Source organism: Cydia pomonella, chromosome 2 (assembly GCF_033807575.1).
Source record: "Cydia pomonella isolate Wapato2018A chromosome 2, ilCydPomo1, whole genome shotgun sequence".
Taxonomy (NCBI): Eukaryota; Metazoa; Arthropoda; class Insecta; order Lepidoptera; family Tortricidae; genus Cydia; species Cydia pomonella.
This window is the reverse complement of record NC_084704.1, coordinates 12249191-12265193: the sequence shown is the minus strand read 5'-3', so window position 1 is coordinate 12265193 and position 16003 is coordinate 12249191. Positions and strand designations below refer to the sequence as shown.

The window sequence follows — 16003 nt, the reverse complement described above, 5'->3', positions numbered from 1 at the left end:
GTAAGCTTGTTTGTCTCCGTTGTAATTACATCCAGAGAATGGTTGGTAAATTCTAAATTATACAAAATGGTTTGTTTATATGGTTACAGATAGAAAATGCCCATCTAAAACTTATTTAGAGCCAACGAAAGCTTGAAAACACATTTACACTTAATGGCGTCCTGGCTTGTAAATGACATAAAAATAGTTGTACCTTGTGAATATTAAGATATATACAACTTTATCAATATGCTACAGTGAAATCAAAGAAAGTTTTATACTTTTTTAATATTAACGAAATGAAATACCAAGAGCAATTTCACTCCTTAATTTTATTATGCTATACATACATCTGACAACTGAAGACGCGGTCACTGATATTTCTTCACTTATAATAAATAAAGTAGATGCAAATAAAAAATGTATTGCAGTGTTCTTAGATCTCAAAAAGGCATTTGATACCGTTTCTGTTCCTATTCTTACTGACACGCTGGAAAGTATTGGTATAAGGGGTACCCCTCTAAACTTATTTCGCAGCTACCTCTTAAATAGAACACAAAAGGTTAAATTAGGAAATTATATAAGTGAAGAGCGCACTATTTCCTACGGTGTCCCACAAGGCAGCGTCCTAGGTCCTACTCTGTTTCTAATTTACATAAACAAACTGTGCAATATGGATATTAAAGCTGGCACAATATTTACCTATGCTGACGACACTGCCATTGTATTCTCCGGAAACACGTGGGAAGAGGTGCGCTCGTTCACAGAACAGGGACTAACAAAGGTTGCTGGGTGGCTCCACAATAACTTACTCACCCTAAACACAAGTAAGACCAACTATATCTGTTTTACAAAATACAACCGCACACAGCCAGGCATCGACTTCACAATAAGGATCCACACTTATCAAAATAGCACTCAAACTGAGTGCTCCTGTACCGCCATAGATAAAGTCGAGCGCACAAAATATTTAGGTATAATGCTGGATCAACGTTTAACTTGGTACTCTCACACAGAATGTATTATGACGAGAATAAGAAAACTTATCTGGACTTTTAAAAATTTAAGGCATGTAACTACTAAGGACATGCTAAATAAAATATACGTTTCTCTGGTTCAATCAGTTATAACATACTGTATTACTGTATGGGGTGGTGCCACAAAAACAAAATTCTTAGAACTAGAGAGAGCACAAAGGTCATTGCTTAAAGTCATGTACTTTAAACCGTACCGATTTCCTACCACTGACCTATACTTATCTTGCGATTTGTTGTCTGTCAGAAAACTCTATATCTTAAAACTAATTATAAAAACTCATAAGAAAACCCCTTACAAACCAATAATAGATTCTCGGCGTAAAAAAACAAACCAAAATAATTAACCCCCCTATTTTCAAAACAGTATTTGCAAGGAGACAGCAGTCAGCACAATCTGCTAATCTGTACAATGCGATAAACCAAAATATTGACATTTACTCTACCACTACCCACGACTGTAAAATTAAGGTTGTTAAATGGTTGAAAACAAAAAGCTATTTTGAGATAGAAAACTTGTTGCTAAATACTTAACTACCTAATCCATGCGGGTTTCAAACACTTACACGTGTAACATACGTGCACACACAAACACAAACACACGCACACTCATAAACACACAAACACACACACACACACACACACACACACACACACATACATACACAGTCGCTCACTCACGCGTTCATGCATATTTATAAGAGTATCTACTTATAGGTTAATTATAAGAAGCAATAACTCTCTGTAAGCTATGCCTTTTAGAACCAGCAAAATTGTAACAACTTAGTGAGTACCTAACTAATTTAATTTAAATTTTATATAACTTAATAGAATATTATTTTTATGGCCTGTATATGTAATGTACACACCAAAATTGTAAGCTACCACTACGGGAGAGCGGTGCTTCTTAATACAAGTATATTCATTACTTAAAAAGAGGCATCGGCACAGATGTAAAAAGCTACTTATAAGTTACGAAATAAATATTTTTCATTTTCATTTTTCATTTTTTCATACATTTTACATTTATACTATGTGGATACATAAATAATTATTTAAATTGGATATAAATTAATAACTTCTAGGTGGTACGTTGTTCTCTTTAGTCAAAATCAATAATATCAGTATGTTCGTAACATACTGATTTGATATCGATATTTTATTTTATTTTCGCATTCAGGATTTGAATTTAAATACAAAGCTCTGAACATCTGCTAGTAAATTATATTTGTTGTCTTGGATTTGGATACGAAGTATAATTAATAATCAAACGAACTTACCTGTGAAGTTTGATTACAATTATGCGAGTATCCAAATCCAAGACAACAAAGACCCGCCCCCCATCCCCAAAAATGAAAATAAAATAGTCTCTGTTAATAACACAAAAATAACTCTGAAATAATGAGTACTGGAAGAGCGATGTCGAAGCAGGAACGCAGCGTAGCGAGTGAGAGGGACAGCGCGAACTTGTTTTTTAAATACTATAATCTCTAAAATGTGTGACTTGGACTGCACTATAACGTGTACTGCTGCTAGTAAATTATATTTGTTGTCTTGGATTTGGATACTCGCATAATTGTAATCAAACTTCACAGGTAAGTTCGTTTGATTATTAATTATAAATACTCGTAGTATAGGCAAGAAATATGTTTTTATTACATTTGAGAACATATATATTTATATTAGTTAACCCATTCAGCGCTAAGCACGACACGTTGTCGTTTTGCCTTTACGAAGCATTTCCTCTATATACCGGAAAACTTATGCTATCGGCTACGACGTAGCGCTACGACCGTAGCTTAGCGGTGAACATGTTAACAGTTTTGATTTTTTTACATTGACATAATAAGCTTTTATCAATATCATACCATACGAACCTTAACTGGAAGGTATTAGGAAGTCTTGGATAATGATTGCTTTTTCGTTAATGAATACAATTTAACCAGAATATTTCAATCCATAACCAGGCAATAAGTATATCCCAATAAAACATTTGCACTTCTATTATATTAACAACAATAAATAATAATAATTTAAAATAATAATTTTAGAAATCAGCCCCCATTCGGCCCTCGTTATTCTTAAGTTTTGCCTTTTTGTTCCAAAGTTAACGTATATGCTTCGCTGCAGCCCATTTTGGAAACAACCAAATTTGTTGCTGCCTGTAGACTCCTTAGTCAAGATTAACATAGAGCGCATTCTTAATTTAAAGCTCTCCGATCAATCATGGGTACAAGCGTCTCTACCCGTTCGGTATGGCGGATTGGGGTTACGCAGAATTTCTAGCGTATCACTGCCGGCATTTCTATCATCTGTTCACAGCTCTGCTGATCTCATAGGAAAAATCCTAAGGGCTTTACCCACAAACTTTAAGATCTCAGACCTGGACGATGCTAGAAATGCCTGGCTGTCTGCCTGCCCGGGACATGACCCTCCATATAATCCAAAATCACAGAGGAGCTGGGACGATGCTTTATCGAAAATAACATATACCACATGTCTAGATAACAGTGAAGGAGCTGAACGAGCTCGTTTGATAGCAGTTGGTTGTAGGGAGGCTGGCCACTGGCTCAACGCATATCCCTCTCCCAAAACTGGCACTCATCTAGATGGAAACACCCTCCGTGTTGCAGTTGGGTTGCGCCTGGGGGTATCAATCTGTGCACCGCATAAATGCCACTGTGGGAGTGACGTGGACGAGCGGGGGCGTCATGGTCTGTCTTGCCAGCGAAGCGCGGGGCGATTGTCACGTCACGCCGCGCTCAACGACATTATCCGCAGGTCTCTTAGTCACCGTCAACGTGCCTGCGATACTTGAGCCGGCCGGTATAGCCCGGGACGATGGCAAGAGACCTGATGGTATGTCACTGATACCGTGGAGGATGGGACGAGTGTTGGTGTGGGACGCGACCTGCGTGGACACACTGGCACCGTCTCACCTTCACGGTACTACAAAGAAAGCGGGTGCGGCTGCCGAGGCTGCCGAGACCCTCAAAAGGAGGAAATACAGGGATCTCGACGCCAATTATAACTTTGCTCCTTTCGGTGTCGAGACCCTCGGTCCGTGGGGCCCGGGAGCTCAGAGCATTTTTAATGATTTGGCCAAACGGCTGGTTGACGTTACAGGGGACAAAAGAGCTGGCAGCTTCCTCGCTCAACGAATAAGCGTTGCGATTCAGCGAGGAAATGCTGCCAGTATCTTTGGCACTATGCCCCAGCGGCCCTCTTTAGATATAGATTTTTAGTTTTTAATTAGTTTAAGTTTCTATTGTACTTTTATTCACATTTTATTATCGTTATTGCTAAATTGTGTTATTTAAAGATATTTTAAATAGTCACCTGTATGTTTGATCAACCTCTGTATCAGCAGCTTATAGCTCGGAAACTTCTGCACGGGCTTGATCAGCAGGTTGTCCAACGACCACTTCCCCTTATGGTCCCTCGCCATCGCGTCCAGGAACTTGGCGAACGCTGGCCGTGACGCTGCAGCAGTCTTTATCGTCTCCTTCGCCTTCTTCAGGTTGTTGATAAAGGACATGTAGGTGTCCATGACAGTGGGTTTAGTGAACTGAAAGAAAATTTACATGTTATGTGCTGAGACTGACGTATAATACCAAAGAGAATTTGAAATAGAGGTAGATTGTATGAGGCCAAAGGTATGGCGCCATCGCTCGATAAGATGCCGCCATACCTTAGGCCTATGCTCGGTAAGATGGCGCCACTTTTTGATATTTAACAAATTTAACACATATCAGTGAAAGAATAAGGATTAAAGTCAAATGGCGTCCTAAAAGTTTTAATAATGTGTCGGAAGATGGCAGTAAATTTACTGTGGCTAAGAGAGAGATAGCAGTAAGTTTACTTTGACAATCCACCTGTATTTCAATTTCTCTTTGATAATATTTAGTGTCTTTTCTAATGACTGGTGGATTTCACAGGTTTATTGTAGATGGAGTATATCTTGGTATATATAATGTCGACTCCTGAACCTGGAGATTAATTCATAGGAACGAAAGGAAAGAGCGGTGTGACTGAGTCTCATCCTATAGAATGATTTTATTTATTATTATTGGTGTTTGTGGGCCTTTGAGTGGCCACGTCGACCAGGCAGTGGTCTATTGTAACAGCCCTTTAAAGTTCATTACTAATGCCCGTTGAATCCAGGAAATTCCAGATTATTTGGGCCGTAATGTTCTGTACCTCATAGGGTTGCAATACGTGCCGCCCTAAGTGGGTACTTCTTTTTGACATTAGTGGTCCATCAGAGCAGAGAATGTGCATTGCAGTCTCCTCTGACTCCTAGCAGAGCCTGCATGTGGCATCTTGTTTCTTTCCAATTTCAAACATTTGTTTGTTCAACATACAGTGTCCAGTCAATATTCTGGTCACCGCGCAGGCTTTATGTCTTTTGAGCCCTAGAAGCTCCTTAGCAGTTTTGCTGTTGAACCCTTTGATTAGAGCTTTCGAGTGTTCTTGTCTTTTGACGAACTTCCACCAATCTGTTTTTTCTAAGTTGCTGAGCAGAGAATATGCATCCCGTTTTGTAATTCCACAGAACGGTTCTGGGCTGACCAGAGGTGTGTCTGCGCGCTTTCTAGCAAGTTCATCCGCTTCTTCGTTTCCTTTAATGTCGGAGTGCCCTGGTACTTATCTAAGTATAACTTTGTTGGAGTTAGCCAGTGTATTTAGGTTTGTTTTACAGTTCTGGACTAGTTTTAAGTTTGACTTAAGGGATTCTAGTGCCAGCAGAGTAGCCTGGATGTCTGAGATGATGTAGATATGTTGGTGTCTTAGGTTTCTATCCAGGTTAATTTCCGCACATTTGTTGATGGCGTAGACTTCTGCCTGGAAGATTGAGGCCTGTGTGCTCATGCTGACGCTAGCTCTGAGCTTAGGTCTCTCACCATAGATCCCACATGCTACATCAATGTCTTTCTTGGAACCATCCGTGTACCAAATATGGCCTCCCTCTTCGACGTACATTTGGTCGTTGGCCCATGTGTCTCTAGGAGGTATTTCTATTGTGTACAATTTAGTAAAATGACATTCAGTGTGCGTGTGCGAAAAAAAGCGCTGGTGGCCTAACGGTAAGAGCGTGCGACTTGCAATCCGGAGGTCGAGGGTTCAAATCCCGGCTCGTTCCAATGAGTTTTTCGGAACTTATGTATCATTCACCATTTTCCAGTCGCTTTTCGGTGAAGGAAAACATTGTGAGGAAACCGGACTAATCCCAAAAAAGCCTAGTTTACCCTCTGGGTAGGAATAACAGATGGCAGTCGCTTTCGTAAAAAATAGTGCCTACGCCAAATCTTGGGATTAGTTGTCAAGCGCACCCCAGGCTCCCATGAGCCGTCGCAAAATGCCGGGACAACGCGAGGAAGAAGACATTCAGTGTGCGTGTCATCAGTGGGCATGCTAAGGATTCCATTTGCAAAAACCCAGGCCTGTAGTTTGGTTAATGCTTGAGAGCGCCATTTTGGCCTATTTAGCGTACATATTCTGTAGACGCACTGCTTGGCCTCCTTTTGCACTTGCAAGTGGTATAATGTCCAGCAGTGAGTCTAGGGCCGCTCCCGGTGTCGAGAAGGCGCCCCTGTTGCTGTTAAACAAGCCGTGCGTTGCAGGCTGTTTAGAGTTTCTATTGCCGTCTTTTGGCTGGTTTTGTTACACCAGACTGCGGAGGCGTAGGTGATAATGGGCCTCACTACCGCTGTATATGTATGTATAACCACATAGCAATTTTGGGTCTTATGCCTCATCTTGCTCCTGCCATTCGACAGCATGACCACATGGTCATTTCCGCTTTTTGTACAATATTTCTCAGGTGAGGGTTCCAAGTTAACTTTTGGTCGAAAGTGACCCCTAGATCCTTGATCTCATCTACGAATGGTATTATTTGTCCATTAAGTCTTGGTTCTGTGAGTTTTTCGAGCTTTCGTTTCCTTGTGAATGCAAACGGTATTATTACAGTCTTGCTCGGATTAATGGACAAGGCGTTTTCTCTACACCATTTGAATATTGTGTTTAGAGCTCTTTGCATTAGATTGGATATCGTGTGGAGGCAAGGGCCTTTGATAATGACTACAAGGTCGTCGGCATATCCTTGTGTGTCTTGGCCTGACATAATTGCAAGAAGTTGGTCCACTGCTACTAGCCACTCACTTGCTTCATATTTTTCAGTGACTTCTATTATTATAATAAAATAAGGGTGACAGCTGGTAACCACAGTTACCAAAAGCAAGTGAGTGGCTAGGGATAGAATGTTTTGCCACTGCATCTTATTTTTCTACGGTAATTGCCTTCATGTCACGATGACTTGTTATTTAAACGAGTGAACCATTCCAAAAGCCACCCGAGATAACACAGAAACCGAGAAACCACAGCCGTATATAGCCCATACAATCAAAAATAAAATACAATCCTTCTCTATAAACCCTAACATTAATGTTACACGTGCAAAAGTCGTTGCGAATGGGTTAAGACACAATAAAGGAGTCGTCGACCGCATATTGTCCCCGATAACAGGAACTTAGGGCTGAAGTAGTACAATTATTCTTAGATTTACGGCGATGATGTTATTAGGAAGTAGAGGAAAGGGTAGTTTGTCGTTTTGTAGGTTATCTCAGCCGCGCAGCGGTCATTGACTCTACCCCGATTTTGAAAAAGTAATTAGATGGATCTATGCGATTACTTGGGCTCCATTCATTTATTATTTAAGATGATTTAGGAGAGGGGGCAGAGGGGGGGGTCTAACATGACTTATTTTTTTCTTACAAGGGGCTGGGAGAGGGGGTTTTCAAAATTCATACGTAAGAACACAAAGAAGTGATTTTTTTAATATCTCTCTAGCTTGGACGGACGGTTTGTAGGTACAAATAAACGTCCCATTTTTTTATATAAACACTTAAACAAAACAAATGTAAATTCATATTTTCCTTTAGATTCTTAATTACGTAATATAGGAGGCAGGGGGTCAAAAACTGACAAAGATCGTGGGATGTAATAAATGAATGGCGCCTTGGCAGAATAACTATGTAAATCCTGAAATCTAAATGTTGAGATAAACTATTTTTAAACTGCGCGGCCCTCGAAACACACCTAAAGTAACCTTTTAGCATCCGATCACGCTAAATTCCCACGCCAAATGCTCACGTCAAATATGGCGCTCCCTTACTAGGTGCGCTCCCGTACTTACCCTAGTCGATGCAAACATAGCATAGATGGACCCTAGACATCAGCATACAAACATTGCGTCTTTAGATGTGACTGTAGGTGCCTTAGAGGGCGCGCAAATTACAAATGGTTTATCACTAAGAAAACCTCATTTAAAGACGCGGTATCTGTACAACAACAAATGCTTATCTGTCGCCGTTATATAATACGTACCACTTCAAGAAACACATCTCCAATTTTTTGCTGCAGGTCCCATGTCTCGAGCCGCCGCCGGAGCTGCTCCAGGAAGACCTGGTGCACGTTGAGGATGCTTGGCACTTGGTAGAAGATCTCGTCTACCAGGAACGCGTCCAGGAGCGCGGCATTCTCCGGGCTCTTGAGTGGTTGGAAATATTTCTGAAAATTAAAAATGTTTTAAAGAAAATTAAAAAAGAATCAAAGGTGCATTTTCCTACCTTTTATAAACTTAATTCATTTTACGGGATATGTAGAAATTTCAATCCTAAAGATGGACATTCTGGACTAAATTATGTATTTAAAATTATCCTCAAGAAAAATCCCTGAGGGAAATATTTAGAAACTAGTAGATAGTAGTAGAAGATGAAGTCGGAAGCCCCGACAGCCTGACTTATGACAACTAAAAACAGTGACAAAGTAACATAACACAACGATAATCGAGTCAGTGAACAAAGGCTAATTGGATTGGATTGGAGATGAAGTCAATTGAATTAATAAAAATAATTATGAATAATCTACTCATTTAATGGGCAAGAACAATCGTATGTGACATAGGTAAGCAAACTTGTGAGAAAATATGGTACATAATTTAATAGTTAGAATGAAAGATTTTCAACCTGCCATTTAATTTAAAAATTGCCGTTAAAAGCCACATGCATGATAAAAAAACGGAACTAAAAACAAAAGCTATAAATATCTATTAACACTCCACTACGTAATATGTGCTTTAATTCAGTTGTCTTACTCAGCAATAAATCATAACTTTTGGTCCGAAGACAAACTCGAAGTAAACATAACAAGATGGAAAGTAACCAAGTCGAGTTCGGGGACTGGGACACGATGGACTCCGCGCGGAACTTAGACAGTTTGGCAACCCTACTCATAAAGAAAATTGAGTTCGTGAGGAAATGTCTACGAACTTGTTTTTCAGGATTATGCGTACTTATATTTTATGGATATGAGGTGGAATAGCTTTGCCTGTCAAGCGATTTTTTCTTTTTTTTTTTCTTTTTTTTATACCTATTTTTATATAGAGCATTGAGGTCTTATAGTGCTCTCACATTTGCTATTATAAATTGTTACATAGCATTGTGTAATCTGTGTAACAGGGACAACATAATAAAACATGTTCGATACTATTATGCCGTCCCTGTCACAGGATGTTATATAACATTTTATAACAGCCAATGTGGGAGCACCATTCGTAATTATTGTACTTATAATTATTTGTGCGCTTTCTGAAAATCGTAATATTAAAACTTACAATTTATAAAATGAACAAAATTTTATCGATGGTTATCAACAGTTGATTAAAACTTAGCAATAATAAAAGGGCAATTTACTTGATTAATTTAGGAGATATACACAAACTAATGCAAAAATGACTCAACATCAAATCAAATCTTATTTTGCAATTTCCCAAATAGGTGAGTTCGTTTTCTCGCACAGATGGGTCAGTTTCTCATTAACTAAGCGGTAGAATACTATGTGTTGAGTAGTTCGGCGATATTAAATCAATTTCATGATTTTTAAGTTACGCTGGTTTCATTTATTTATCGACGACAAATTATGAAATGGTCCATGAGCAGAATTCGAGTTTTGAAAACCCAAATTTCGGACCACAAACCTCTTAAGCAAGATCACTGATTAGACTATATCAGTCGTCAATATAATATCAAAAAGATTTTCGTACGTACATGAGGAAATTAATTAAATTAATCATGATGATCGAGATAGGCATATTTTCATAATGAACAAGTATCAGACTATTTAAACTATTCACGCGGGCATTTTGTCATGAATTTAAAAGCGAACGTGCCAGACGGGCGAGGGGTGGGAGATTTATTGTCGCCCTGTGGGGGGAGTGGAAAATTTGCAAGGAAATCAGGGCTGGCGACGGAAAATTGTGGAAATTGCGGAGGTCGACGAGATGGAGATGACATCTAGTTGACGGTTCTAGGTGAACATTTATTTTTTACACTCTTATGCAAAGGACTAACGGTCCGATTCTTTTAAGATACGTCAAAAATTTCCTAAAGATACGATATGGATTGGATATGTCAGTGTCAAAAGTGACGTTTTTGTTTGAAGAAACGTTACTTTTGACACTAACCTAACTCATCCATATCGTATCTTTAGCAAATGTTTGACGTATTTCAAAGTTCGAATCGGGCCGTTTGATTAAAGTTGTGAAGTTTTGCAACTAAACCTATGTTAGTTTATTTGTGCAAATAGAGCGAAAATTGTTTTACTAATGGCTAATGATAAAATTACCGTTTGCAGGATCCCTAAACAAATAAGAAAACGTTAGGTAACGTTATTTGAACGACTAAGGCCGCGGACTAGACGCAAGCGGCGAGCGGCAAATCGAGGCCGTTCATATGCGTGCGCTCGGCCAATTGTCGTCTTATGATCATTTTTATCAAGTCCGCGATATTACCATTCAGTACGTTTAATGTCTTACGACTTACAACCTGTAATTTTAAGGGTTCCGTAGTCAACTAGAAAGCTTTATAGATTCGCCATGTCCGTTCGTGATCGTTAGTGCTAGAAGGCTGCAATTTGGCATGGATACATAAATCAATCATGACAACAAAATGATAAAATAAAAATTACAAAAAAAAATTGGAGTACCTAAGTCCCATACAATGTTTTTTTTACTTGTTTCACTTTAATTCTAATACAGAACATTTTCGGAAATATTCGCTTCAAAAGAAAAATAAAATTGAGTCCCCCACGCCCCCACCTCCTTCTACCTTTTGAGCTATTGGTCCAAAAATAATGAAAAAAAAAGAAAAACTTTTTTTCAATTAAAGCTATAGCGAACGTGATCGGTTGAGCCGTTATTTTTTTTAAATTAAGTAAGTAAATATTCTTTATTGTGCACCATACAGTTAAAAATAGACAGGAAATGAAAAAAACACGTAAAAGTTAGGTAACAACAGGCGGTATTATCGCTAAGAAGCGATCTCTTCCAGACAACCTTTGGGTAGCAGGAAACTATGAACTTACAACATTGAACGGGTAGTGCCGATATACATATTCGTATAATTCAACAAAATGAAGACGCAAACAATATAATACATACCTACATACTAATAAAATAAATACATAAATACATTATATATTATACAATCATAAATAAAGGCAAGTTAAGGCAGCGAAAGCATTTTTAAAAACGGGAAGGGATTTAGCACGTCTAATGTCTAATGGCAAAGCATTCCACAACCGAACAGCACGAAAAGAAAAGGAGTTGCTATAAAATTTTGATGATGAAGGTGGTGGAGCAAGGAGATGCTTCTCCGCACAGCGGACCGAGAGGGGTTGAAAAGAATGTTATAAAGAAGTACAAGAATATGAGAGTTACGGCGATGACGAATAGGGAGCCACTTGAGCTGGGTACGAAATTCAGAATTAAATTTTCAAAATTCAATCAAATTTATTTATACAAAACCCTTAATGTGCAATACTTTCTTTAAAGCTTCGCCAAACTGCATGACAGTTTGTAGGCGAAAAGTTACACTCTTTATATTTATTTTTTATCTTACATACTAAACTTAATTATGTTATGTTATTAACACTAAATTATCCTAGAAAAAACACCATTTGCGAGGCAATAACTGAACGAGACATATTTCTCTTTAATTAATTACATTTAGGTATTGAAGAATACATTTGTTTATGTGACCACGGCGATAACAATAGCTGCCCGATAAGCAATGAATACACGACGAGTACGTCCCGTTTAGTTTTTGCACCATTTTTTAGCACTATTGTTGACCCCGTTACCTTAAGATTATGCAAAAAGTCTTCCCTTCTTAGTAAAAGTGCTGCAAAGGCCCTTTTGCTTGTTATACACAGGATACTACCTAATAGCCCCCGTTCAAGGCAGCCTTTTTTAACAATTGGGTAACTAGTAACTACTAACGGAACACTTCACTGAGCATGGCCCAACATGATTTTGGCCGTTTTACCTTTTTAATAGGGCACACGATTTCGCGTCAAAACCTTTCTGTCTGGCTCGATTCTTGATTCATAAGAAATTTCTCGTAAAACTAAACTGGATATCAAGATAAGGGCTATAATAAACCTGAATTAAGGTTTAGATATCCAATATTATGCAGACAAACTGCTGATGACAGTGAAGTTATAACCTTATGCAAAAATGGAAAATTACCAGCAAATAAGGGTTGCCAATACTGAACATTTACACTTGAAACTTATTTATTATTACAGATCTTTACCTGTAATAATAAGTTTACTAACCTGGTACCTGGTACTATGTCCTTGACTTTTCAAGGTACCTAGTTTAGAAAAAAATGATATTAGGAACCTAAATATCATTTTTGAAGACCTATCCATAGATACCCCACACGTATGGGTTTGATGAAAAAAAAAAATTATGACATATTAAAAAAAACTACTGACTAGATCTCGTTCAAACCAATTTTCGGTGGAAGTTTGCATGGTAATGTTTATCATATATTTTTTTAGATTTTTCATTCTGTCATTTTAGAAGTTACAGGGGGGGGGGACACATTTTTTCACACAAATTTTTTTGAGTATCAGTTCTAAGTATGGGGAACCCCCATAATTTATTGTTTTTTTTTTTCTATTTTTGTGTGAACATCTTAATGCGGTACATAGAATACATCTACTTACCAAGTTTGAACAGTATAGCTCTTATAGTTTCAGAAAAAAGTGGCTGTGACATAATCGGACAGACAGACGGATATGACGAATCTATAAGGGTTCCGTTTTTTGCCATTTGGCTACGGAACCCTAAAAATGTATAAATAATAATAATTCAGCCTATATACGTCCCACTGCTGGGCACAGGCCTCCTCTCATGTGCGAGAGGGCTCGGGCTATAGTCCCCACGCTAGCCCAATGCGGATTGGGGACTTCACATACACCTTTGAATTTCTTCGCAGATGTGTGCAGGTTTCCTCACGATGTTTTCCTTCACCGAAAAGCTAGTGGTAAATATCAAATAACATAAATAACACAATATAATATGACTTTTCATTTGTATGCGCAATGATGATTATGACACAAGTTGTTATGCGTATCAAAGATATGACCTAAACTTTTATGCAACCCAATATGGACCCATCTCTTTCACTCCAATTAAGGCATAATTAGAGTGACAGCAATTGGCGAACTTCGGTGTTCGCGGTAGGCCCCCAGAAAGTAACCAACAGATGAACGAATTAATTTGATATCTAGATCATGGAATTCACGAAGACGCGTGCCGTTCGTATTGTCATGCTAATAAAGGTTAGATTTCACAGATCTGCGTGTCATCGTGGATGTCACGAACTATACAAGTCATCTATTTCACTTTCCACCGAGTCATTACAAAGTGCTTTTTAGTTGTACGGGAAACGACGATTTCATATTCTTACCAACCTTAAATTAAAATTCAAAACAACTGGTTGGTTTAAGAGTAATCAGTTGTAACAGTCATTTGCATTTTTAGAATTATTCGATTTTACAACTAATCTTATAAGTACCTATATCGAGTCAACATAATACAAGTCATCGTAACATCCCGCGCATTTGTATTTTTATTAATTAAAAAAATATTCAGTAAAAGCTTTTATATCCGTAGCCTATCTATGTCTGTCTATCCGTATGCCACCGCCATTTTTCTCTGAAACTATAAGATATATTATTTTAACAAAATTTGGAACGTAGGTGTATTTTGTGAGCCGCTCCTTAGTTTAGAATTAAAAATTAAAAAATAATTTTTTCCAATATGATTTTATCGTCAAAACGAGTGGTCAATACCACTAGATTCCTCATTTCTGTCGCTTGTATTCCAAAAATAGCATTTCGCCATTTTCAGCCAGTCATTCGTTTTGGAATAATCAAGAGAGCACGAAAACGTGCTGGTGTGGTAAAAAAATATTTTTTCACCTGAAAAATCGTTTTCTAAGCAATAAGTGGAGTTTTGTATAGAATATGGAATAAAGAAAAATTTAGTGCTTTACAATTTAATGTGGAAACACCACAACTTTACTGAACATTATGTATACAATAATATCAGACTGCAAAGAAACACCAATATTGTAGGCGATACCAACCCTAATTCCCACCTTGTTGGCTCAAGGAGAAAGTTTGCCCAGAAGCAGTAAACAACACGTACTCGTAACCTCCAGCTTATACTCCAGTGTGGTAATATTCATGTATGTTTTCAAAGGAATGCGGTCTTGTACAGTAGTAAGTAGCAAATTCGACTTCAATTAAGAGTGTAGAATAGCTTTGCGATGCTAACGAAATAAGGGTACTTTTTCTATGACATTCTATTTCGATAGAAAACAGTTTCCACTAACTAAATCTTAACAAACCATTTTGATTTTGATGTCCGCTGTATAAATTTCGCTTGAAAAAAAAGGTGGATTGAAAATTAAAAAAAAGGAAAACCTATAAACCTAGTTTTTCCAAACGTTTTCTCCTTTTCTATGGACAATCATGTGGTATACTTTCCTCCTAATGGCCAACCACGTTTGATTGTTTGGGGGCTTTAATCATTTACCCCCTTAGTCATAAACGTGTACTAAAGTTACGATGCCGCTAATCATCGTTTGTCCCTTTCCGACGTATTAGTATGATGGAAAGGGACAAACGATGATTAGCGGCATCGTAACTTTAGTACACGTTTATGAATAAGGGGGTTAAAATCCTTCTTTAAATAGTCGTTCTGCACGACCCCGCGTGACCCCTTTAGTAGAATAATATTTTTATGTTAAATATAGAGCAGGAGGCCTATTCTGATTACCATAACGGGTTATGAGTTAGATCCGGATTTCTTATGGATATGATCTATCAGTGCCAAATGCATAACCTATACTTACAAACGGAATATGCTTCCAGATAGAAAATTAAGGCCTAACGCTATTTAGAAAGATCTATGAAAAAAATATCTATGGGAATAAATACCAAAAGCTTGCTTTCAATTTGTTTGCATGTATTCTGCGATAAATTAGTCAATTTATATTGAATCTACTTATTTATAAGCGGCTTACGATGTTACATCTGACGAAAGCGAAATTAATACTTATGACATTTCAATTCGATTTCACCAGTGCGAGAATTGAATCCCAAAAATTATTATGATTTTTTTATAGGTATTTTGCATCTTGTTATTTCAGTTAAGGGTTTTTGCTAAATTTGGATATGGATCGTGTCATTCACGAAGACGCGTGTCTTGACTGGCACTGTCATGATATTAAAGGTTTGACAAATCTGCGCGTCATCTCGTGGATGACACGAACTATAATTTGTAAAGAGTGCACCTTCTGTAGGTACTATCGTACTGTGGCAAGTTTTCAACAAAGTAGTTTCAACAACATAAAGTTGTGATGCACTTCAATTAAGCTAGGCTTCGCTGTGCATTCCACTTCCTTGAAGTATCCTATTAAGTGCAAAAATGTGAAAGGTTTCTAGAGCTTTTATTGACCGTATTTTTTTTTCTTAATTCAAAAGTAATGATCTGCGAAATAAATTATTATTACCATTAACTGCCGTGCTTTTCTTCATGGTTTTTATTCGTTGTCTCTAGTCAAATTTAGTGA

The 16003-nt window shown here is 37.8% G+C and overlaps 1 protein-coding gene across 3 annotated transcripts in view; it reads right to left on the bottom strand.

Annotated features, from left to right (window-relative positions):
- The window catches only part of LOC133534402 (rho guanine nucleotide exchange factor 17), a 197358-nt gene that overhangs the window by 18537 nt on the left and 162818 nt on the right, over positions 1-16003 (bottom strand). For all 3 annotated transcript variants that reach the window (XM_061873494.1, XM_061873491.1, XM_061873493.1), the window contains exons 5-6: positions 8400-8582; positions 4353-4581 (exon numbers count right to left, since the gene is read on the bottom strand). In XM_061873494.1, coding sequence (XP_061729478.1) covers positions 4353-4581; positions 8400-8582 — 412 coding nt within the window. The remainder of the gene's footprint in view (positions 1-4352; positions 4582-8399; positions 8583-16003) is intronic.